The sequence below is a fragment of the Rhipicephalus microplus genome, chromosome 8 (genome assembly GCF_043290135.1).
Source record: "Rhipicephalus microplus isolate Deutch F79 chromosome 8, USDA_Rmic, whole genome shotgun sequence".
Classification (NCBI taxonomy): Eukaryota; Metazoa; Arthropoda; class Arachnida; order Ixodida; family Ixodidae; genus Rhipicephalus; species Rhipicephalus microplus.
The window spans coordinates 42,456,462-42,483,079 of NC_134707.1; the positions used below are offsets into that span (position 1 = coordinate 42,456,462).

The 26,618-nt window shown below is 43.4% G+C and overlaps 1 protein-coding gene across 3 annotated transcripts in view; it reads left to right on the forward strand.

Annotated features, from left to right (window-relative positions):
* The window catches only part of LOC142768479 (uncharacterized), a 37,009-nt gene extending 12,201 nt beyond the window's left edge, over positions 1 to 24,808 (forward strand). For 2 of the 3 annotated variants that reach the window (XM_075870465.1, XM_075870467.1), the window contains exons 2-7: positions 8,950 to 9,042; positions 12,149 to 12,272; positions 13,057 to 13,113; positions 17,428 to 17,561; positions 22,402 to 22,473; positions 24,574 to 24,808. In XM_075870465.1, the coding sequence (XP_075726580.1) occupies positions 8,950 to 9,042; positions 12,149 to 12,272; positions 13,057 to 13,113; positions 17,428 to 17,561; positions 22,402 to 22,473; positions 24,574 to 24,756 (663 nt within the window). In that variant the 3' untranslated portion in view covers positions 24,757 to 24,808. The remainder of the gene's footprint in view (positions 1 to 8,949; positions 9,043 to 12,148; positions 12,273 to 13,056; positions 13,114 to 17,427; positions 17,562 to 22,401; positions 22,474 to 24,573) is intronic. The other variant, XM_075870466.1, reaches the window with a different exon arrangement.
* The last annotated feature ends 1,810 nt before the right edge of the window (positions 24,809 to 26,618 follow it).

A 26,618-nucleotide genomic window follows, 5' to 3' on the forward strand; every position in this document is an offset into this window, starting at 1 on the left:
CTATCGATCAGCTGGAAAACGTCGCGCTGTTTCTCACGGACACTGCACTGATGTGGTATGAAAACCACGAAGAGTCCTTGACAACATGGGCTCTTCTTGCTCAAGAACTCAAGAAGTGTTTTGGTGACTCCGACTCAAAAAAGAAAAGCGCGGAGCGGACTCTTGCTGGAAGAGCCCAGACTCCTGGAGAAACCTGCACTGCTTATATAGAGGACGTCCTTAAGCTTTGCAAGATTATAAACCCGCAGATGTCCGAAGAAGACAGGGTCGGACACCTATTGAAAGGCATAGCGGAAGACGTTTACAATTTTCTGATAGGCAGGGATGACCTCACCTCTGCCTCCGACGTCCAACGCCAATGCCGCACGTTTGAAAAATTGAAGACTCGTCGCATCGCCCCGAAATTTGGTAGGCTGGCAAATGTGACAATGGTTGCCAGCGTCGACGTGAGCCCGCCCACCGACCTTGCGGCTACTATTCGGGCAATTGTGCGTGAAGAGCTGCAGCGACAAGGTGGTAGGTTCGACGAAACCAATCTCCGGCCTCTGACCGCAGTGTGACACCACCACCTGCCCCTCGTGCCAACCGATCACCGTCTCCTCGGCACCGCCACTCCTCGCCTCTTGCGGAAAACTAGCCGGCGCGGCCGTTGGAGGTGAGGTCGCCGGACATTCCTCGATTTCAACAGATATACCTCCGTTAGCTTCCATGCTTAGAAATAAGGTTCGAGTGCTTATCGATGGTGTACCGACGATGGCGTTGGTGGACACAGGTGCAAGCGTGTCAGTGATGAGTTTAGTTTTCACCCGCCTTCTTGGACGAAAGGTTATGTTTCGTTGGGATCGTCCTGATACGTTTCGTGGAGTGAGCGGAGAGGTGTTACAACCTGTTGGTGTCTGCACTGTGACTGTTAGTTTGGCATGCCAGAACTTTGTCGCGGAGTTTGCTGTTCTCCCTCATACTACGCACGACGTCATTCTGGGACTCGATTTCTTGAAGCTATGTGGTGCTACTGTTGATTGCCGCACAGGACAAATTACAGTAGATTCTGATATCCCAGTTTCGTTTATGGAAAACTCGCCCTCTCAAGAAAGTGCTCTTTGCGTGTCTGTGGACACAACTGTGCCGCCGTTGTCTGCAAAATGTGTCCCTGTTGCCTGTTCACCTGCAAGCGAGAAAACATTTGACGCAACTGTGGAGCCCGTGCATCTCAGTTGCATAAAGAAGCCAGTTTTAATACCCTACTGTACATTATCGGTTGCGCAAGGGCATACTGGTTTATGGGCGATTAACTGCTCTAATGAACCTACAGTGCTGCCGAAGGGTCTGAAACTTGCAGAGATTCGTGAACACCAAGTATTGTCGCTTGCCACCCTCGCAGAAAGCAATGATTCCCCGGATAAGACCCGTTGCGATAATCTGCACGTCAGGGACGCCACCATTATGGCTATGATTGATAAGTCACTCAGCACCAAGGAACGTAATGAACTGGCGAGTATTCTGCGCAAACATGCTGGTATTTTTGATTTCGCACAGCAAGATTCACCGTCATTCCCTGCTTCTCGTATAAAGCACCGAATCGACACGACATCTCAGAGACCTCTCCGACAGAAACCATATCGTGTATCACCTTCCGAACGCGCAGTGATCAATGAACAGGTTTGCGAGATGCTCAAGCAAAATGTAATTCAAGAATCATGTAGTCCGTGGGCCGCTCCAGTAATTCTAGTGAAGAAGAAAGATGGGATATGGCGATTTTGTGTGGATTACCGCCATCTCAACGCCATCACTAAAAAGACGTATACCCACTCCCGCGGATTGATGATGCTATCGACTGTCTATCATCGGCCTCTTACTTTTCGTCTGTGGATCTGAGGTCAGGCTACTGGCAGATTCCTATGCACGAGGAAGACAAAGAGAAGACGGCATTTGTTACAACAGACGGACTATTTGAATTCAATGTGATGCCGTTCGGACTCTGCAACGCGCCCGCAACTTTTGAGCGATTTATGGACAACATTCTACGTGAATTGAAGTGGGAAGTGTGTATGTGTTACTTGGACGGCGTTGTAATTTTTGGGCGCACCTTTTGTGAGCACAACACACGCCTTGGTCTCGTACTGGACTGTCTAAGCAAAGCACGCTTGGTGCTGAACTCAAAGAAATGTCGTTTTAGAGAGCGCCAAACACTCGTCCTTGGACACTTAGTAAACAAAGAAGGCATAAGACCGGATCCCGCCAAGACGGCCGCAGTGGAGGCATTTAAGCAGCCAAGCTCGGTGAAAGAACAGCGAAGCTTTTTGGGGCTTTGTTCATACTTTCGCCGATTCATTCCTGGCTTTGCCAATATCGCATACCCGCTCACGTGTCTGCTTCAGAAAGGTGCGCAGTTTGACTGGACCCCGGAATGCGAGTCTGCTTTTTCGGAGTTGAAGTTTCTTTTGACGTCCCATCCGATTCTTCGCCACTTCAATCCTCTCGCTCCCACTGAGATTCACACAGACGCCAGTGGTATTGGTGTAGGTGCTGTCCTGGTTCAACGCTTGGATAATCAAGAACACGTCGTAGCGTATGCAAGTCGCTCGCTCAGCAAGTCCGAGCGTAACTACACTGTCACAGAGCAAGAATGCCTTGCAGTAGTCTTTGCAGTGCAGCGCTTCCGGTCCTACCTGTACGGACGCTTCTTTACCGTCGTGACAGACCATCATTCTCTCTGCTGGTTGGTCAACCTTCGTGACCCATCTGGTCGGCTGGCGCGCTGGGCACTTCGTCTACAAGAATATGACTTCACGGTTTCCTATAAAAGCGGCCGACGTCACGCTGACGCAGATTGTCTTTCGCGACTGCCGCTTCCAACGATTGAATGTGACGCGGACACCTTCGATACCTACATTGCATCACTCGACCACCCATTTCCCGATAACAAGACCTTTCAGGATGAGCAACAAAGGGACAGCACCGTACAACAGCTTCTTGCTACCAAACCAAAATCATCGCCTACGCGCTTCTGCATCCGAGACGGGCTAGTGTACAAAAAGAGCTACACCAACACCGGCTCACGATATGTTCTGGTTGTTCAGAAGAGTCTTCGCGTTTATGTTTTGCAGGCTATGTATGATTACCCAACATCCGGTCATCTAGGCACACCGAAAACTCTGTGCCGTCTTCAAGAAAGATTCTACTGGCCCAAAATGCGCCAGACGACGGAACAATACGTGTCTAGCTGTAACGAGTGTCAACGTCATAAGCGCCCAACAAGTGCTCCTTTAGGGCGATTACATCCGGTGCCGCCCCCTAGAGCTCCATTCGAACAAGTCGGGTTTAGGTGGTGGCTGCGCATTTTGATACCCGTCTTTCACTCACTTTGTTTTCCGCGCGGTTTTCTTAGTGTTATTATCACTAGCGACAGATATCACGCCATGATCTGCTTTTTGCCCGCAATGCTATAGCGAAGGGGGAGTGCCGACAGACAGTGGAACAGCGTTCCTCTTTACCCTCCGGTTTCCGCAGCGCCAGCCACGAAACACGTCATCTTGGTTTTGAGGCTTATTGCCACGCTATCGTGTGTGCCAGCTCATATTGCTTACGATATTACAGCACTGGGCAAGGTGGTAAATGTTCATCTCGAAGCGCAGCGTGAGAAAAAGCACCTCTCTACTTTGTGTTCTTCACTTTGTTCTGTTTTCCTCGCGCTATGTTTACACATGATTTGTATAGTATAATACATGCACTTATTCCGGTTATCATAATCGATGTTCTTACACTACGACGCGCGCACAGTAGAAGTAGTACGAGCGAAAAAGAAATCACAATACTACCTCACTCAGACAATGGTGAAAATTTGCTTGGTGTTTCCTATACAGCGCATCTCTCAGAAAATTGAGATAACGCCATGTTTATCAGTAATCATGCCTGACGTCGAAATGCTGCAAGAGTTAATGCCAGTAGTCACATAAGCTAAAAAATGTGCATTCAAGGTGCCCGTACCTTTGCGATCTTAGCTGTTGCTCTTCGAGACTGTTTTGGCTCATCAAAGACGTCATAGTTGTTGAAGCTTGCGTTCAAACTCTATGATGATACGTTCTTATATAAACTCACATAGCTCGTTGTTTCTATTAACCATAGCGCGTATTAGAGGTGCCTTTGTCTATGCGCCCTGAGGCAAGCTTCCTGACTTACATGTCCAGAACAATGCACTCTGCGAATAGACTCTGCACGCACGCACACTTTATATATTCTTTATGCTGAACATGTCATTAAGAATCTTCTGCGCTTATGGTATAAACCAAATAATTTTGTTGTATAGTATCCCATTCTACACTCTAAGCCAAAACGGAGCAACAGGGGTATAGGGGTTGCTCCTTTCAGGGAGCAATTGCATTGCCACTCCCATTACTCTCCTAAAAGGAGTAACTGCAGAGGGAGGAACCGTTGCTCTCCTTTCAGTTCCTCCTTCGGGGGATGAACAGTTACTCCCTCCAGTTCCTCCCTGCAGACCAACAGTTACTCCCACCAGTTGCTCCCTGCCGACCAACCATTACTCCCACCAGTTGCTCTTCTCAGAGCAAAAGTTACTCTTTACCGTTCCTCCCACGTGTTCGCAGTTACTCTCTGAAAACCAACTGCACATGCTTCCAGTTACTCCTTGGGGAAATGAGTATTTATCTCGAGTATGCTTGTCACACACTTAACACATGGCGAGAGCTCCTTGGAAGAGCACTGCTTGGGTGCTTCTAACACAAAAAGTGGACAATATTGAAAGGAAAATAAATGCTTTATTGTTCTTTTTATGAGGTGACGTGTGACCACACGTAAAAGTAGACTTCGCCACACCACAGCCAGCACTAAACAAACACCATAATACATCAAAGGTTTTCTGCGTCATCCGTGGAAAAACAATCTTTAATTTCTAGCATAGGGCAGTCTGTGTCATCATTGGTGAGAGAAGGGCAACTTCTCCAATTCTGAAGAACTCAAGTTTCGCAGCTGGTGTTTCCATCAGACTAGCGCAGCAGAACGTCACCGCAGGCATATGTGAAGCATCTCATTGCTGCAAGAAAAAAATAGAAGTGTGAGATTAAACATGCCGGAATCAATTCATAATAATGAGTCGCACACACTGCAGCAGCGCTTACATTCTAGGATGTCTACTGCAAAACGAAATGTGAAAAGAAGGAAGGTTCGGCCAAACGTTACTTGGCAAGCCATATAAATGCTGATGTGGTAGACGCTCTTCACATGATGTCTCAGACACCAATATTCTGGAAGAAAATGTGCAGCACCTCAACAAGGCATATTTGTAGCAGTTAAAGATACCCTTAGGTTCAGTTAACTTGTTTCCTATACACAGCTGAGTGACATTTCTATGAGCCCATTCACCAATGGGCATTCTAAATGAGGTCATGTGTGTGGCAAATAACACGTACTGTCCGCTCATGTTAAAATACTTATTTAGCTCGTGCACATAGTTGCTCTCGATTCTACTGTTCTATCATACGCTGCTGCGTCTTGAATTGTGCAATACCTGTAGGCACAAGCCAAGCATGCAAAGCCTGCTTGAAAGCAACCATTTGCAGAGGCTACATGATAATCTTCAGTATATTTCTTTGTACCTGATGCAAACGGCTGGACAAAACTATAGACAAATAAATGTAGACCGTGCTACCTTCAAAAATGCTTTAAATTTAGAAAACTAGGGTGCATTTGTTCACTCGGTTGACGAGTCACAGCCACGAGATATGTAAACGAAGCAATATATCTTAAGGCATGCACAGATATTCTGATTCTTTGTTTGACAGTGTCACAGATAGCTTGCCAATACATATATATTTGAGAGCAACAAGATGTGAAGCTTTTATTAGTTCAACGTCTTGTTGGTTCACAGCCAAACAGGTTACTGCTTGTTAGACAAATTGGAATAAGCACACCATGGTTTCCACAAAAAAAAGCATTATTAGAAGTTAGCTCCCGGTGTGAATGTCTGCCTATTTATTTTGTACTGCCTTCTACATGTGCCACAAAGACATTTGTTGAGAATGTGCTACCAGTCAAGCCAAGATCGCATACTTGGTCAATGTGATGGAAATACAAACATTAGAAACACTGCCACCTCTAGTAAGAGCATAACACTTCAGTATCTTGGACTAGCAAAGAGGTGCACAAGAAAGTTAAGCCCACTCTTGCGTAACTTTGAACGCGAATATTTCAGAGTGGGGGAGGTCAACATGCTGTGGCACTTTTAAACCCACGAAACATCTGCAGAAAACAGGGTAAAGGCAAGTCAAGAAACGCTGTTATGAAGGCCTGCGCATGGACAGCTTTGTGAATCTAGGCCCAAGTGTTATGCTTTGTGCAAGCCAAAATCCATGTAAATAGGGAAAGCATACTTTTAAGAGTACCAGCGTAAACAAATCTTGGCAGTTGGCTTTTTAGTACAAATAGCAATCCCTGCAATGAAAACATAAACATTTTATCTTAACGGTAACAGTGTGAGCACACACACGGGCCAGCGGAGTCATGTCGAATTGTCAGTGCCAGTGTAACCATGTGGCATAATGAACTATTCTCTGGCCAACACATGCACAGTTTGCCCCTAAAAAGCGATGCTTTCATATACGTAGTACAAAAAGTCTGCACTTACCAAAATTCACTTGCTTTCTGTACTTTAGCATCGTTGGGAGCATCTTTATCTGCAGTATAACCAAATTTGTGTCATATCCCTGAGAAAAAAGTAAAAGACATGCATCAAATATTGTTTCATTTGGTAGCAGTGAAGTCAGGTTAAGAACAGCCAAGTGGGAATCAGCCTAATTATGTGCATGCGGCAAATCCCAAACGGCATTATTGAGGTTGTCGAAATTTTCGTCGATTGGTATTAACGTCGATATGTGACTTCAACGGCATGCCAAGTTTTCACAGCGCATAAAGATTTCATGATGCAGAATAATGACAGCGCTAACGAGAACATACAGCATTTATGATTGTCTTTTACAATATTCAGTTTTGCTAAGGTTTTGCATCACTAAAGAAATCTGAAAGATTTGGGTCATTCCTCCTCCAATTGTTCTGTCATTATGTAAACTGCTCGTTTGATGGTGCGCTTATAAAATAGTACGTTCAGCGCAGAGGTGAAGCAAGTGACGCAGTGATGTGGGCAGATTTTTTTTTTTAGGCGTGCGGGGAGGGGGGGGGGGGGGGTCCGCTTATCTGAATAGGCTGGGCAAGCGAATATGGTCGTCAATTTGGGCTCCCTACGCCCGGCCTAAAAAAATTCTGTGCGCAACCGCCTGGCTATGCCAGTGAAGTGATACAACAATGATTTGTTCACTTACTGATTTACATACACTTTACATCTCTAAAAAATGCGGCCCAAGGCCACAACACTCAGCCGTTAACATTACATAAAGCCAATGGTAGAAAAGTGCCAGTATGAATGCAGCTACAACCCCACCCCAATATTTTTTCAAGCGAGGTAGTGTTGCGGAAATGAACTTTTAACTGCAAAAGTACACTGGCACTGCAGTGGTGACAGGGGAAGCAAGAGGGTATGCAGGCGGTAATAGAGGTAATTTAGTCCGATACGGCTAGCAATAGATACGGTGAATAAGAGCAAATCATTTCTCTTTCAATAGCGCAACCACTCAACAATGTATTGTAAGAGCATTAAATGTTGCTGGAAATGCCACTCACCTGCACGCTGATGCATGCACAGTCCTTTGTCCGACGAGCGAACAGGCTTGCAGATAGCTGAAGACGTGTTTACGATGTGTTTGTTCCACCCAGCAGCAAAATCCACAACTACTTCGCGCTCCATAAAGATAAATATACACTAACCTTCACCACGAATAAGTAGAAACGCAAATCTGCGACACACACACACGATCAAAACATAGCTCACAAGCTGGCACGTCCATGTGCTCGCCAACCACAGACCATATGAAAATGAGTAAGTAGTGCGAACGCGAACCTAGTTGCGCCGAAAAAAAAAAAAACGTCGAGCAGTGGCAGCACAGGCGTCAGCGCAATAATTTCAGTGTGTTCTCCTAATACAATTATAAAAAAAAACTGAGGTACACTAAAACTCATAAATAAATATAAAAAGTTGAGTGTAATTTTTATTTAGTGCTAGTCAACATAAACACTGAATAAAAATTACTTTGTAACTTACATCGTTTGCTACACTAGCGCCACACTTGTCGTGCGGGCGCAGATGGCGCAGATTTGTCATTCTGCCCTCAAACTACACGGTGAAGCGTGCTACTAAGTGAATGGCTGATGAGAAGCGCGTCTGGGTCCGCTTTTTTTTTCTCGGATATATCTGGGCGGGGGGGGGGGGGGGCTCCTTAGGCACGTGTTTCGGATCGACTTTGACGCCCTTACTTCGCGGACGAACGGCGTGTCAAGGCTTTTTTTATCGTTGTTTTGCACGTGTTTCGGCGTTCGGTCCGCTTTGACGTGCCAACTCTCCATTCTGCTGCTGCGTGTGTTAGGTATTTGCCGTACTGTATTCTCAGGCCTTCTGTGTTCAGCCAGCGCTGCTATCTTATTATCTACGGATGCTAAAATAAATCACTGTTTTGGTTTGGTGAAGTTTGGCACACAGAACAAACAATAATCTGGCCCATGAATATCAATGTGGGCGGCATGCATATTTGTGTGCGGTGTCCTGTCGGGGAGTAACCGTTGCGGGACGAGAGCATTTACTGCGGTTCCTCCTTCCGTTGCTCCCTTACAAACTTAAGATTAATACAGTTGCTCCCCCATTCTCGAACAAGTCGGCCATCTTGTTTCGCTTGGTCTTTTCGGAGAGTAACAGTCGGTCTGAAGGAGTAAAAACAGCCGTTGCTCCCATTTTGGCCATTTTTGGCTTAGAGTGAATGTTTGTGTATTTGTCGTTACTAATATGAATAGATTCGCGAGGGTATGTTAACACGTATATTTCCATTTCAGTATGATGGAAGAGAACTTGAGAAAAACCTGTACCACAACAAAGAACGTATGTCATCTCTCATCATTGAAAGGACAGAAAGTGGCATAAAAGTGGTAAGATTTGACAAATGTATTTAAAAATATTGTGTAACCGGTGCAAGGCACCACTTCAACTTTCTTATGAGTACATTTTATGCTGGCGTTCTTGATGTCTGAACTGTGAGGTTATCTTAAGTTCGAATGAATAATTGTACAATCAACTAACAAGTCAGTCGTGATGAATGCCTACAAGTAGAGTGCCTGCAGGTAGAGATGAAGGTGCCTACAGGTAGAGATTATTACAGGTACAGTACTCCACATGTCACGTGGAAAACACTCGTTCATTGCTACAAGGTGGCAAGGGAATATTTCTCGCTTATTTACCTCTCCTTTCTCTCATTTCAACACTACAATAGGACTAGAAAATAACACTGTGTAGCGGCTAGTGAAGGTCCTACGCGAAATCAGATCTACTACTGTCAAATCTGAGGAATTGCGTGGCACACCTACCCAGGGATTCGCCTTCGCATTTTCCACTGTTCCGTTTATTAAATCGTCAACAAAGTCTATGTTTTGGGTAATCATGGTGGTTTCTCCATCACAAGTAGAATCTTGTTAGAGAAATGTCCAAACTTGCTTTTGCGACATTTGGGCTGCTTCTTGCTGTGCGCTCTGTCTTCCTGCTGCTTGTTAGGCCAGTTGGGATAGGCCTCGTCTCTAACGGGATCCACCAGGTTCTACTATTCTTCAGATGTAACGATGAAGGCGCCGCTGGGAAGAAATAATATGCGCGTAGCAAGGCGTGAGGTCAAAATTTGCACAACTTTTTCGGCTGTGGCGAATTCAGCGAAAGTAGACTGTAGATTTACATGCAACTTAAGGGTAAAAAAAAAGAACTGAGGTCACAAAAAAGCCAGTGTGTTGAATTCAAAGCCATGGTTGACAAACACTTGGCTTTTAAAGTTCAATAGAGTGCAGTAACGCCATTCTTGACGGGGGAAATTCGTACAGTTGTTTTTTTTTTAGGAACGAAGCTCTTAAAGTGAAGGCTTGTCTGTTGTCACGTCGCAGCCAACCGCTAATACTCGAGGGCCCACTAGATGGCTGTGCGGTGTTTGCTCCATTCCCACGAGCGGAAGTGGATTGAACATCTCTCGCCCGCACCACCTCCACTCTTGACGCGGTGCGGGCGAGGTATGGTGCAGCCAAGTGCCGGAAGCGATCACTACTTGTGCTTGGTAGCGCCAATGTGCGCTTTAAGTGCGAATTTCGAGATCGCAATTCCGGCCACAGCTGCTATATTTGCACCCGCATGAGGTTCGATAACAATTTGACCACTATCTCTAGCATCCTACAGAGCAACTCCACAGCAACGCCATCGCCGTTCAACAGAGGTAGTAAAAAAAAAAAAACGCCAGGCCTGCGCGGAAGGCGCAGGCCAGTCACAGCGAAAACTGGAAGAGTGGCTTTTCATAGCTTTTCCTAACCACACATTGGATTACTGCTGCAGGCACACTTGCTTGATACGCACTACGGCATTCATAATAAAAATGTTTGGGTAGTACGCCGGCATTCGTTATGTTATTTTTCATCATTTCTTTGAGAAGCATGATATCCGCTAAATACTCGCGAGAAACTTTGTGCCAATCGTTCATGCAGTGGCTCACGACAATGAGGAATTGCGCCTTAAGTGGGTATGCGCCACAATTATTAGGTAAACAAGGACAAGCTTTTGTAATGTGTTGGAGCAATGGACAACCCACTCGTTACGTTATTCGCATTGTGCGACTACTGCTTGTTCTTTTGCTGTTTTAAAACACTTTAAAGTCGTATCAGCGTGATTGCTTACTCGACAACAAGCCTCCATAACGCAAGTCTGCCAAGACATTCCTAGCATCAGCTTGGCTCAGTGGTACAACACAGGGCTGGCACCCAGTGGATTCAGGTTCGAGCCCCACTGCGTCTTTGGCACTAAACTTTTTTTCGCCCTGCCATGCCTTACTACGATATACGGTGACGGATTGATTGATTTGTGGAGTTTAACGTCCTAAAACCACAATGTGATTATGAGAGACGCCGTAGTGGAGGGCTTAAAAAATTTCGACCACCTGGGGTTCTTTAACGTGCACCCAAATCTGAGTACATGCATGGGCCTACAAAATTTCCACCTCCATCTGAAATAGAGCCGCCGCAGCCGGGATTTGATCCCGTGACCTGCGGGTCAGCAGCCGAGTACCTTAGCCACTAGACCACCGCGGGGGGGGGGGGGGGGGGCACGGTGACGAACAAAAGACTAAGTTGTGTATATACCATTGCACTCCCGTGTTTGTCACGTCCTTACATGATGCCCGATAGGGTAAATAATTGGAACGACCAGTCACGATTCACGAATTTTACTTTCACAGCTTCGCCTATTCTCCATCGTTAACTTTATGGACAAGGTGGGAGATCTTTTTCAGGATTTCACTACTTTCTACTAACAATCTTTTAATGCATTTACAGAAGTATTGGCATTGAAATAAGTTCATGGGCCTGCGATCTCCTGATCAAATAGTACAGGTAGCACTTTTTGGCTCCAGAGTAAATCCTCTTTCTAATTGATTGATTTGTGGGATTTAACGTCCCAAAATCACTATATGATTATGAGAGACGCATATCATCTTTCTAAAACAAGAGCGTGAGGAAACATGCGGGCCACATCATTCAGTATTTGTAAAGCGTAACACTGTCATCTCGCATGCTGGTTTAGGCAAGCAACAGCGCTCATTTAAAAGGCGTAAGTACTACGTGTTGTAGAATTTTGTTTTTAGACTATTGCACACACTGCCCTTAGTTGGCCGTAATAAGACGCGCTTCGCACCATCGTCTGTCAGTAAAGCCATTATTCTTCGGGGTGGGCGAGAGTCACTGGACAGCCCGCCAGCATGTGTCTGATCCCAATGATGCCATCGCACGCGTCACACTTGTCTTGAATTTCACTGTCAGGGCAGTCCAGAAGGTCCATGATGACGCCACAAGGCTCGGCCTGGCGGTACCGACATGGACGCGGCACGCCTCGGTCTGAAAATACCGGGCTTCAAGACACAAATATAGTTTTGTGAATGAATGAATACTCTTACGCTGCATTCAAGCTGATTGCGTTATCTCACATTCGCGCAACCATTTTCCCTGATTTCCTCAGCAAGGCATTCTCAATCATCAGCAAAGAATCGCTTCAGTCGCTACAACATATCGTACCATTAAAGAAGGTATTCCACACCAGATATTTGAAATCGAAGACAGCTCTTTTTCACCGTCCATAACAGGTGAGCTTGAAAAGCTTCGCATCGGGTCTTGTTTGTTGCTTCAGCTAAAAATTTCTACCCTTTATTTCTACAACAGCTTGATGGTATCCTAGTTTGAACCAGTTTACTGTGATAGAAATATAGATTTCCTCTGATAAAAACTAATGCGTTGCTGCCCGTACAAGATGAACTTGGAAACGTCACCCAGAACTAACAAAATAATTAGATTGCATTACATTGATATTACGGCTCATATACAGCAACCTAACAGAACTTTGAGGTGTTATATTCAGCATACTGTTCACTAAGAGGAGCATAAAATAGGGTGAAGGGCCAGAGGCATCGTCTGGGTGCATTCATATAACGCCGCGACACGTAGAAAACTTCGATTACGTACCATTATTTAGAACCTATTAACAAGAAACCCTCTGACAGGTAGAAACGAAAGGTGTGTTATTCGAGATCTCTGGCCCATATTCTCTAAAATTAACAACTTGTTAAAAAAATAGTTTGTCTTGAGAGTAACATGAAAATATGAGAGACTTGCGGGAGCAGTTCAATATTATGTGCGCTTAATTCAATAGTAGAGTTAATTCCAATACAAGTATTTCATGCCTGAACTATAAACTCGTGCCGTCTTTATTAACGTTCTCATTGCGACCGCTGTTTTGGCTACATCGATCACATAAAAACATGTGTGCAAATTCTTGTATGATAATACTAAGGCGCAAACAATCAGATCCCTCAGGTACAGACGTGATCTTAAATCTATGACTGGTCTCATTTTTTCTGTGTATTGTAACAGACAATAAAAACCATGATGGTACAGGTGATACTACACGTGTTGGGCCTCTTATTGCTGGTAAGTGTTGTTTTTGTTTAGCTTTCTGATATAACCCAAACGTAATAAAACCTGATTGTGGTCAGTGTAGTTTTTTTGTTTACCGAAATAGTAACCGTTTTGCATCGTCCAATTTTTTACTGCAATGTAAATAGCATGTTATAAAAGATCTTGCACTTGAAAACGCACAATAGCGAATCTGACCAGTTTGTTTTATTCATATGCCCTAAAGGCCAAGAAAGCAATAGGAAGGGGTCGATGGAAGCTTGTGTAAAACTACTTAAACAGGGGTAGTGTCGAGCGACGTTTTGAAAAGCGGATAAGTCTCTTAGGACTAGAACCGCTGTTCAAGGACATTTCATCTAAATGCGCTGAGCAATACATAAGGGTTTTGGTTGCTGATACAAACCTGTAATTAAGAACATTAGGGCTATACAATGAAAATTGTAAACAAAAAACAATGCACTTCTGCCGGAAGAAAGACCAAAAAAGAAAAAGAAAGAAAGTGGTAAAATACAAATAAAAAATTGAGTAAGAGCAATGCTGCTCCATAAAGTAAAACAATCATAATGTAAACTGACGTAGAAAAAATAAGTTTACAATAAAAAAGAGCAAAAAGAAACTAACAATACATGCACATAAAGGCGCCCAAAGTATATTACGAGATGTATCAATGTGGGCTTCACAGAATTCTCCACCAGAGAGCTCTGGCGCAGTGTTCTTCAGTCATTCTAAATCTGCGAATGGATGACACCATTATGGTGTTATTCGTTGACGCATTGGAATTGAACGACGAATTCTCCACGGGAGTACTTCAGTCTGGCGGAGGGCAACGAAAGGGAATCTACCAATGGAACAGATTCGCTCCCACTGGAGCAAATCGCAGGGTCACAACGGAACGCGATGCACGCGTATCCTTTTTTGCTCGGCACAGCAACGATGCGCAACCAAAACACCAGTGCTGTATAGTTCAACGCGAGGCACGACCCACGTGACGAGCGTCAATTAGCACGCCCACATTTGGCACCGTTTCAGGCCACGGGGCGCTAGCAAGTTCCGTTCGAATTCGTCGCTCCTCACGAAAACGTTGATCCTTGGAGCGGATTCCGCAATGCAGGTGCTTCAAAACTTCAAAAATTCTAATGAAATGCACAGGCAGTACTATCAATCTGCCAATGAAAGAGACTTGCTCCACATGGGGCAGAAGTAGAGACGCCGGAGGTGCTCCAATGCTGCCAACAGATGATAGTATTTGGAAATTCTAATCAGCACCTAAGGCTCATTGGAGTATAGGCGCTCACGCCCAAGGCTCAAGGTCGTAGCGAAGCGCTTACAGATGCAGTTGCAGAAAGCCTTCAGCCCCGCCAGCTAATGAATTATAAGATATGTGGCGGCACATTTTGAGCGCCAGACAAACAACGCAGCTCGACAGAACTACAATGGACACTGATCGATGGCCATTTCACTTACCTCGAGTGCATTTTCAAGCAAACGTGACACGCTTGCAGCGTTAAAATGCCAAAAAATCAACCTTTGCATACCACAAGGGCCTAAACCAGTTCCGCTCGAAATGACCCGTAAGTCTCTCTGAGAAAGTTGCCCGGGCGTATCGGACAAGTATATGTACATATCATCGGCACTGCTGGGTTCATAATGACACGCAGAAATTTGAACGTGTACCAGTGGCTGTACAGCAGAGCTTTGGTATTGGTTAACACAACTGCTATATTTTTTCTGGTGTATGGTGCCCGTGCGAGCAGCCTTACGAATACAGGCAGCTAGTGAAAGCCGCCGGGCGCACTCACTGGCAGTTCAGTGACGTACTAGTCAATTGGTACGGATAATTGAGCTAAGATATTAGCATAATTTGCTGCATGCTCATTTCCTGTTTTTCTTTTTTTTTCGCATTGGTCTTGTAGTTGTGGGTATCGACTGAACTGCAAATCAGTTCGCTGAATGGCCGCTGTACCAACATATAGGCGTTTACGTAGAAAATACGCGTTGTTAGATCAAGTACACGGGTACTTATTGAACTTGATTTCAGCCAACTTAAGTTTTAAGTGTGTATCTATCAGTGAAAAGAGCGAAAATGGCTGTGAAACTCAGCACTGACAACCAATAAACTGCCCCTTCTCCCCATCATCTTCATGTTTTCTTTTCCTCCTGATGTGGAGGCGGCCCGTATTCCTTCCTTAATGAAAAGTTTGTAAAGACTTCTTCACGAGTTAAACAAAATTTATTACAATCCTACCTATTTTTCTTTATTAATATTATCTGGATTTTTACGTACCAAGTTCACGATATAATTACGGGGGACAACGTAGTGGAGTGCTCTGAAAGATTTGACAATCCAGCTATTCTTTACTGTGCACTGACATAGCACAGTCCCAATTCGATTCCACCATTTCGCCTGCATGGAAATGCGATGCGTTGTTTTCTGAGTTGTGAATGTTAAAGCAAAGTTGGTGCTGCTGGCATAATGACATAACATTCGCTGTCAGCAGGAGCTTGCGTCTCATGAAGAGTAAAGTCAGTTGGAAACGTGATGAATTGACAGGAAGATCGCACCTGTCTTCAATATTCCACATGTAAACATAGAACTTAATGGTGTGTTATGGCTTGGTCCGTCTTGTTAGGGAAGACTGAGCGTGTTGCGGTGCGGCGCTGTGCAAAGAAAATCGATTTGCGATGAGAAAGTGGCACGTTCAAACCATGCTAGTGTTATTGTATTATTTGTCACTGTGAGCTTTTCGTACATGCTTGAGTTGATCGACGCTTTCAAGATTACAAGCTATCGTCTTCGAACAGTAGTAAACTGGTACAGTGTACCTGCACAGCTGACTAGAGCGAGTGTCTTCATTCCAGTGTTTCGTATCCTGAAACTTAATCAGATACAATGCATGCAGTTGCACAGAATGATGATTTGATTGATATGTGGGTTTTAACGTCCCAAAACCACTATATGATTATGAGAGGCGCCGTAGAGAGGGATCCAGAAATTTCGACCACCTGGGGTTCTTTAACGTGCACCCAAATCTGAGCACGCGGGCCTACAGCATTTCCGCCTACATAGGAAATGCAGCTGCCGCAGCTGGGATTCGATCCCGCGACCTGCGCGTCAGCAGCCGAGTACTTCACTTTATTTCTTTAATGTCCCCCTTCAGAGGTAATAAATAAGGGGCGGTGTTTAAAAAAAACTATACAATGGTGTTTTTAATGACTTCAGAAAACATGGATGGGTCGGTCATGACAAAAATGGCGTCACGATTTGATCCCGCGACCTGTGGGTCAGCAGCCAAGTACCTTAGCCACTAGACCACCATGGCGGGGCAAGTTCATTTATTATATATATGATATATATTTGGGGGAGGGGCTCCAGATGGAAGATGCATAGTTGTGCTTTCATCTGAACAATGATTTATAAGCAAGCACTTTTACATGTGGTGGAGTATGATGTAAGTGTCGTCTAAAAAATCCTAGCGATTTATTAGCGGCTGAAATGATGTTAGTGGTGTGATGACGCCAACAAAGATCATGAGTCAAAGTGACACGGATGTATTTGAACAACTGAACTAATTCTAGTGGAATATAAGCGATTGAATAGGTGAACATAAGAGGGTTTGGTGGCGAGAAAAGGAAAGAAGCTTACATTTATTAGGATTTAGTTTCATTAGCCAATGATTACACCATGTTTGTATGTTGTTAAGGTCATGAGTGTTGGTCACTGAACGGTAAAAAACACAGTCATCTGCAAACATGCGAAACTACATGATACATGCGTTGGTAGATCCTTAATATAAATGAAAAAAATGGTCATAGGACAGACCCCTGCGGGACACCTGACCCTACAGGCTGTCAGTTAGGACGATGATTGTCAATAAGGACGAACTGGGAGCGGTTAGTCAGGAAAGATGTGATCTATGCAACTACGTTGGGGTCTAGGTTTAACAAAGATAATTTTAGAATGAGGCGTTTGTGAGGGACAGTATGAAATGCTTTAGCAAAATCTAGGAAAATGGCATCAGCCTGAATGTTACAGTCGAGGTTAGAATGTAGGTCGTTAAGAAAATGACCAGCTGTGTCTCACAAGAATAACCTTATTAGAAGTCATGTTGACAGGGCTGAAAGAAGTGTATTGAATTTAAAAAAGTTGATGTGGGAGTGTATGACATGTTCCATGATTTGATATGGGATTATATGACATGTTCCATGACATAATCGGCAGCTCATTATTCAATATGAGAAGCTTGAAATATTGACATGACTACAAGAATAATTCTTTTAGGAATAGAATATTTGGTAATAAATGCACTGAACCTTTCACCAATTTTTCAGGAGAAAACGCTGCAACAAAAAATCAGCTTCAAGTATTTTGGGTGGAGGTTTGCATTGTTGTGAGCACGAACTACAGCAGTCATTTCACCACAACTGAATCTCTTTTGACCTATCTTGCATCTATGCTGAATTCGGTGAGCTGACTTCGTTTGCTTAGTAAAAACTTGTCGCGTTATATTTTTGGTTAATTTTATATATTTTATCGTTCTGAATCACTGCTATCAAACTAGTGAAGCGTATATACTTGTGAAATGAGCATGTGATACCTACGGTCAAATATTTTTTTATAGTCGGGCTTTCGAAAGTATCTAAATAACATTCCTTTTTTTTTTGCTTAAATATGGTACTCTTCAAATAGGAACATCTTTTGTATTTTTATTCTTGCGTCTAGTCATAAGTAATCGTTGTCTGGCAAATTCTCTCACGATCAAACTTGTCTAAAGGGAAACATATTTTACACCGATCTGTCTGGCTGGGTAAAATGGTATACAAAGAGACTCTCCAGCCATCTTTAGTGAACATTATTATTATGTAAATTGAAAAGAGGCCCTACGCTTCTTTCGGGGTGGAGTGTGCGGCCGGCTCCAGCCTTGGCGGCTATTCTTAGCGATTTGTCCGTCCTCTCTGCGCCATCGTAACTCAAAAGTGGACGATAGTTATAGCGCGAAAGCAAAACAACGACACAGAGACAAGAAGAACACGAAAGACGCGAGCGCTAACTTCCAACTGTTGGTAGTTAGCGCTCATGTTTTTCGTGTCCTTCTTGTCACTGCGTCGTCGTTTTGTTTTCGCGCTATATCTACCGTCATGCCATACCAACTAGCCCAAGCTGCACACTTCTAAGTTCAAAAGTGCAGTTTACTGAAAAGGAAACCCGCTGTTTATAGCTGGTGGAAAATTCACAACGAAACTGCAAACGGCATGCCCACACATCATAATTTGTGAACAAAACAAGAAAGTCACACAAACTCCTGCCAAAGAAATGGGCAGTGGAGGTGGGGTGTAAACACCGCTGGATGGGAGGCCTAAAGAAGAGAGAAAGGGGAGCGAGCATAGGAGAGGAGAGACGGGAAGGAGGGCGTATGCTCCGTGTGGTCATGCCGCACCTTAGGATTGAGCTCCGCCTTAAGAAGCATCGCATATTAAACAAGAAGAAAAGAAAAGCATGAATAGAAGATTTGGAATCGCGTGACATACAGTACAGCCAATATCACTGGTAACCGCAATACCACTGTGGCCTTAACGAAATATTCAGCCCGTAAATTTACTCTGCCTCCGACAAAAGTAGCGAGGCTAACATGCGGGACAATCTCTTTTTTTAATTACAGCCACTTACCTGGTTCCCTAGCACTCATTTCTTGTGGTTAAACTGATTTCATTTAGCATTTTTCGAGGTGCCTCGCCTCCCCATCTTGCGGTGATGGCCACGGAGCATGCCAGAGGCTTGCCTGGTCAGAGGTCCTCACACCCGTCAACCACAAGGAAGTGAGCTGGCTCCCCCAGTGACACTGAAGACACTAATTTATATTCTATGTCGGAAGACGGCACATTCGATGACAGCTTTATACCTGTCTGGGGCAAGACGGTGACGAGAAGGACTGCGAATACATCAGCATTATCTCCTGCAAGTACAGCGACTGTACAGTCAAAGCCTGCACGCTTGCCGCACGTCATCATCTTCATGCCGGAAGATCCTTCAAGCAACCTATGACTGCTGAACAGGCAAGCCCTTTCTGTTGCTCTGAAATGTGCGGTGCCAGATCAAATTAAGGACGTAAGAGTAAACCCAAAGACGACTTTTCTCGCCATAGACGTGCACGATGTGAGTGCCATAGGACAGCTGCAGCAAATGACTGAGCTAGGCGGCATTAAACTGCGCCCCTTTATCCCGATAGAAGATGAATCAATTGCCGATAATTTATGATATCGACATTGCCATTCCTAATGTTGACTTCCCTACCCTCATCAAACCTGCAAACGAGGGAGCTGTCGTTACGCAAGTGCGGTGCTTTGGAAACACGCACTGCGTAAAAGTGTTTTTCAAGGAAGATGCATATCGTCCCACGTTAAAGTTGGACATTTCCGACATCCGGTTCGAGCATTCATCCAAAAGCCACTTCAATGTCATCAGTGCTTCAGGCTAGGACATGTCAAGGGCGTATGCCCCAACTCACGACTGTGTCCTCGTTGCGCTGAACCTCATGCCGTTGACACCCGTCGGGCGACTACTCTGAAACCTTGCCGCGCAGCAAATCTGAACACGAATAGCCGCAAGGCACTTCCCTAGTGGTTCACGGAATAGGTGACTACTTCAGTGGTGGTGACCTTGGAGGGCATGAAACCTCCCTTCTTCATTTTCCACTACAGATCCGTGGCGTACGTGCGCCCGTACAAGACCATCTTGCCTGCTACCTCTGCAGCACTTTCTCACCGACATTCGGCTTGCCTGCGACCTACTCCTGGTGGCTGTTTGGGCTGTGGCACTCAGTTTCAAGTGATTCCTGAAGGCCCAGCTCAACATGAATGCAAACCGACATGCTTTTTCCGCTCCGGTCCACATGAATACGGAGCTCGAAGATGCCCCAGAAGGTATCGGAAACCTAAGCTACCATAGACCCCAAAATGGACTGCACCCTCGTCAAGAGGCCCGCCTGCGGCTACCCAAGCCAGGCTTGACTCACCATTCATTGACCCGTGGAACCCCCTGCCGGTCGCCTCAATGCCCTACCCGCCGCTTGTCATAGGAATCACCTTCATTGACTTCTGCCATCGCCTTGAGAGGCGCCCAGCCAGGGAATGGTCGAAGTGAGATGCGAGTGAACGGGAAAGCGGAGCGCAGGGAGGGTGTATTTGAAATACTCGGGCGTACACTAGGAAAACTACAGTGACACTGATCCTTACTGGCACAAGCAGGCGGTTGAAATCCGTGAAAAGGCTGTGAAATGCACGGGAGAATATTCGCCCATTTTTGCTCGCACGACCATTTGCAACCTGTTCTTCATTATGAAGTTGTGGTATGTTTCAAGCATTGAACTGCTCTCGAAGAAATGTGCAGAAATTTCATAGTATTTTTGCCGTATTTATATGGGGATCCACGTGGGAGAAAACAAGCCGGACGAACCTGTTTCGGCGTGTGCGTGATGAAGGTCTGGGTTTGTTGCACTTGTTTCTGCTACAGATTGTACACCGTTTCTTGTACCTTATCGATGTTAAGAAGCCTTTTTAGCGCACTGTCTCTCAAATGCGATTTGTGCTTTGCCCGAGTTTGTAGTGCCTTCTGTTATATTGGAAGGTAGAACACGAGGCTACTTTAAGGAAATCATCAAGTCCTTTCACTTTTTAAAGGAACGTTTTTGATTTAAATACTTAAGCACAGTTTCCCATAAAAATTCTAAAAGGATTTATAGAATGTGGTACTTTCAGTTTTACTGTACCGGGCTCAGTACTTTTCTGGAACATGGAGCAACGCGTTGAAGCGCGTTAAAATAATGTCGAGCCGTCCGGGGGTTAAAACATCCTTGCTCAAGCTTCATGCTGGTGTCTTTTCAGTTAAGACGTGGATGTCTGACAAAGGTTTATTCGTTCCATGGGGTGATAACTCCTTTGTGTGTCGGAAGCCCGAGACAGTTAAGCATGTTTTCCTTGATTGTTCGGGACGTGGTGTTCTTCTGGAATGCCCTACAGAGCACATTAAAGAAAGATTTTTCGCTGGATGGATTTCCGTATAACATAATCATGCTATTAGCTCTGCATAGTATTTCGAGGTCCCGCATGGCTGTACGTCATGCTGATGTAGTTGCTCGACGAGGTATAGAATACTTTCTAGAGTCCTTAGCTTCGTTTCTAAAACTGGAAAAAAATGCAATACGATGTGCCCCATTGGATGGAACCTTGCATGGAATCACAATTTTGCAGGAAACAATTCTAGAAAATTCGCTCTGCTGAAGATTGATGAAGAACTGCAATAAAGAAAAAAAAGTTTATGTGGTGTAGTGGTTGGCGTGGAAAGCTAGCAATCCGTAGTGCGTCTAGAGGTTAAAGCCTTGAGTCCAATTCAGTCCTTTTGTTTTCTCGTTTACTTACTTTTTTTGTCGTAGTGTTCGTACTTAGCTATCCTTACAATGAATATCCGTCAAAAACAATTAAAAAACCCAATTCTGGCTCAAGTTCTGCTATTTCTTTTCTTGAGGTGTATTGTTACTCTCTTCGGTGGGGTCACGCTACTCTGCTTCGGGCAGCGTTGTGTTACTCTGTTGAGGGTGTGCTTGGACCCGTTGCGGGAGAATCACTGTACTCTGCTTCTAGAAGAGGTGATTTACTCTGGTAAAGAGAGTGCAATATGGGACAAGAAAGTACTTTCCCAAGAAGAGTGCCAAGCACTTTCTTAGTTTTTAGAGTGCATATGTAGGCACTGGATCGCATACCAGAGTTCCACTACTCGGTGTAGGCAACGCATTTCCTTCATTAAATAAAAGAGAGTAATGAAGACGATTTAACATTTAGGCATGCCCGAACTATACCTAATTACGCAACATTCACACGACACCCCCACCACACTGTGATGAATTTACTCGAGTTTCTCCGTGAGAAGATGCGGGAGGAATGTTTTTCATTTATTTAACATTTGTTACCTCTCAAATTTTACAAGTTGAGTACATTACCAATGAAAGTATACTCTCTGCGCAATTATAAAGCATATTTATCAGAACGCATGCATGATGCGTGACAGTTAGGTCAAATTACGAAGATCATGTGCAGCAGCCACGTGTGTAGCTGTATTTTTTAATTATTTCGCACATTCTCACGTGCGTTGGAAAACAATAATGATTATTTTACCTACATGCAGTTGTTACTATTCTGGGTGATTTTCGCACTATTTAGGTTTTTTTTGGCAATAACACCAATTCCTAGAAATCCAGCCTGAAAAGTATACAAGCACACGAAATCTAATAAATCTCTTTCTCTCTGTTTAAGGTGGCGCTCGTGTTTGCTGACATGGTTTGTCCGACGATATTGTTCCAGCTTAACAGCGTTATGAGCATTTCAGTAAGCTACATTCAATTAAAATAGTAGTTCTGGTTGCTACTTCCATATACGAGCTTAGAAGGCCAACTTCGGAATATAAACTTCACGAAAGCTTCCAGACTTCAATGTATGATGCACACTGCCATTCGATCAACGCATTTGGGTCTACATAAATTTGCGGCACGCAAACACTTTTTTCAAGATAATTGTTTATAGTGCCGACAAACTGCTTCCGAGCAAATAAAGTACACATAAATTGAACCGAGAACTTTCATCAACATCCTTTAGAAATTAATAAACCACAATTTCCAGATATGTTTGAAACAACATTTATGTAGGCTTTATTTTGTTTTACTGACATAGTTAAAATGACGGAGCACATAGTACTCGTTTCGTTCATATAACAGCAGAAAATATTTCAGTTGCTTTTTACGCATTGATTTTCCGTGTTAAGTGAATCTGAATTCCTTGTCAGTTTCGCCGAAAATTCGGGTGCACGAATTGCCTATGAAAAAGGGGCTGCAAACTGAACCGCAAAATGAACTCTAACCAATAGTCAATAAGAGCAGCCCATCAAACATTAAGGCAATAAATATCCAAGAATACCAGCATTGCTAAGATTATTCACAGGAGCATTCAACATAAAAAAACTAATCCACGAAGCTCTATGGAGTGAGTCATGACGTGTAGGTGCAGCTCTGGGGATCGCAGTGTTGAGTAACTGTACGTAACTCGAGCGTTGGCAACATAATGTAAGGATAGTCTGAACAGCCTCAACATATAGGCAAATTTAGTATAAATTGACTCCTCCATACTCATCCTGGTAGATCATTGTCGCCGGAAACCACAATTTTTCATCTTATATCATGTATTTGCGTCCGTGGCCTGTATTTACGTTGAAGCCTATTGTAAAACTTTTTTTTTGTGTCTCACACATGTTTCGACTGTATCAATGGTTCTATGTCATGAACACTTAGGAAGACAAGGCTAGGTCATAAAAATCTTCACCCCTAAACAATATACACTTCCTGACGCAGCAAGGCGCTGTTTTCTTTGTCGTTTTTTCTACGACTGCTGTTGTTTTTTTTTCAAGTTCATGTACGTTCCTACATACATATTTTGCAGAAAATAAGTTATGTAAATAAACTATACCATCATGTATGACCAAACGTCATAGTTGATCCCAAAGTGAGCAGTACTCACTGTAAAAGCAACTCGAATAAACTATTATATAATCTAAGAGCACGCTATTGCCGAGTCTTGGAGTGTCTATATTCCGTTTCCTCCAATCGCACGTCACCGATTCTGACACAAGAAAATAGTGAGAAACCTTTCGTCGCCACTCATTGAGCTGGTGGTGTAACTCTTTTAGAGCGCAGTAAGGTATTACTACAGCCGTGGGTTTTACTGATGATGGCTGCTGGTGAACATTCATTTTGCGTGCCTCCGAAATTTTGAGCACAAAAGAACACAACCCAAAACTCGGCACTAGAAGTACCTTTGTAATCATAGAATAGTAAACGCTGTATATTTGACAAACTTTTTAGTAGGTAGCAACACTTCCTAACGCCAGCACTATAAAATGTCTTTATCTGCCACGTGTACTACGACTGGCACTGAGTGTTGCTTCAAGATGCGAGAATAGTACACCTGAAACAGCATAGAAATGTTGCCGAGAGATGGCTTAGCGGCAACATCTTTAAAAAGCATAAGTACCGTAAATTTCTTAAATATCATTTTTCCTAAGTGTTATGGCTGAAATCCAATATAATATTTTTTCATCTCTGTTTGTTCGCATGATTGCATTTGATGAATGAATATGAATACGAAAAACAAAGTAGTTGAATGACGAATGATCTCGCACACTTGCCGTCGTAATTCTATTGTAATGTTTTCATCACCCTAAAATGTTTTAGTGTGCGTGTATAATCAATCTGAAATACTTATTGCAATATTGGGTAGTGCAATTTTGCTTTGACATTACGCATTCCTAGCATCTTGCCCATAGCGAATGTTTTCTTGTCAGTAAGGTATAGATTACTCTATTTTTGTAAAATTCACAAAGTACACGGTCATGCAAATGCTGCTGGTTTGATAGTTGCTTTTTTCTTTTGATTCTAGGACCATAAACTTTTCGGCGAGACAAGTTGTGGTAGTTTACCTAAAAGTAGGTTCAACAAAGAAGAGCATATCACCGTTTGCGGCTATGACGCCGAAGAAACGTTAAACACGACCAGGGATTACGTGAATCTGTGTGAACCTTCTCCTTGTGATATTGTGTACCACATAACCCAGTGTGTATAACTTTTATGTACGTGTTCTTTGTAATGTGCTTCTTTGTTTAGGTATAATTCACGGAAGTTTTAACTATTAAACGTCGTCAGAAATTTCACGCTTCAATCAAAATCATTTTCTGAACACGTCATCCCGAAAGAATATTTAGAGATCGATGTGGGAATATCAGAAGTTGAAGTTGGCAATATGACTTTGCTAGGTTCTACATGATGACTTTATGGTCAACATTTCAAAACTAGAAAAATAATTTTTGGCTCAGTTTGTATTAGACGACCATACCTTCACCTGTATTTCCACTCCGAATTATTCACCGAAACACGGTAGTGGGTATATATACTATTGGCGAAGAATGTTATGTTGTAACGAAAGCGAATCACTGGATGGCACAGTAACTCCAATAATATCGTCACTTCAATTACCGAATGAAGCTAATGAGTACGTCTGTCTCTTTAACTGCACCTTGAATACTCTGGTTTCATGCTTTCAGAGAAACAAATAACCACTCTTTTTATATTATAATTTCCACTTACTATATATAGCTGAGGGCAAGTATATAATCATTCCTTTACATCATCACTTGTGTACCAGAGAACGTTGCAGTTGAGGTATACATTATAAGCAGTTTGTGCTAACAATTAACTTCACCAAGTGACTCCTAGTGACGCAGCCACCTGCGAAGGCAGTTTACATCTCCTTCCAGTACGTCTCTACAGATACCCTTATTACAGGACTGCTCAAAGCAGAATAAGAATTAAGGGAAGTAGTCCAGACATTCTTGGTTGCACTGTATAGATTTCACTGGTACGTGTGAAGCGGAATTTCTGTCTATTTCAATGTTATCCTGGCAATACGAATTTAGCTTGCGGCTTCTCTTCAGATATTTTGGCAGAAATGTAAAAAATAAAAAATAGGAAAACAGATTTAGGATCTAATGACCCAACATTTGGCAGCCATGCATGGTCTCTTGTCCTGCAATAAATATTTCATCACCCAGAATACGTGCCGGAAAAGGATGGTGAACAAAGACTTAAGCAATATATAAAGTACACCATTTCCAACGCTGTATATATTTGTTCTTTGAAACAATGTATTTTGCAATAGTCTTGATTTAACCCAGAGTAGTCTTTATTTAGTTACCAGAAGAAAAAGCATTCAATGGTATTCTTTACCCTTTCATTCATTCACCTAATTTTTTAAATTTCAAATCACTTTCATCGTAATTAACGTAGTAAGACAGATAAAGACAGAATAAACTCTCATTTGAGCAAACGCATTGTGCGCCAAAGTTGGGCGCCTCCTTATTCCAGGTAGCCGCGCGCCTTTGCCATTTCTCGCGCCCGTTGAACCATGCTAAACTCAAATAATATTGTACTTCTTTGAATAACTTGAGACAGTAGCTGAAACACGAAATCACTGACAAATGTAAACTGAAGATTTATTCGGAAAGCGCAAGTGTTATCTGTGCTGCAGCAGCTATATGTGGTGTTTCCATATCTTCAATAATAACAATAATCTTACTTTACTTTGAAATCAAAATTCGAATATATCCATGCTAAATTTGCTTATGAATAAGGCATTACAGTTGACACTTTCACATCTAAGAAAAAAAAAAGACCTTACTTTATATATCAATGGCACGTTTACCCCTGGAGCCTCAGGTAAGCCAAAGCAGTTGTGCAGTGGTACAATATGATTACCATTGATATTAAAGCAGCGCATGAACGGAGAAGAAGTACACCAACTAGCAGTGTTGTCGACATTGTTATGCTATTATTGAATGCTAGAGTGAGCTAATGTCAAATTTTGACTTCATATGTAACTGAAGTACTTAATACAAAAGTCAGTTATGCGCACGGCAAACTTCAGTAAGC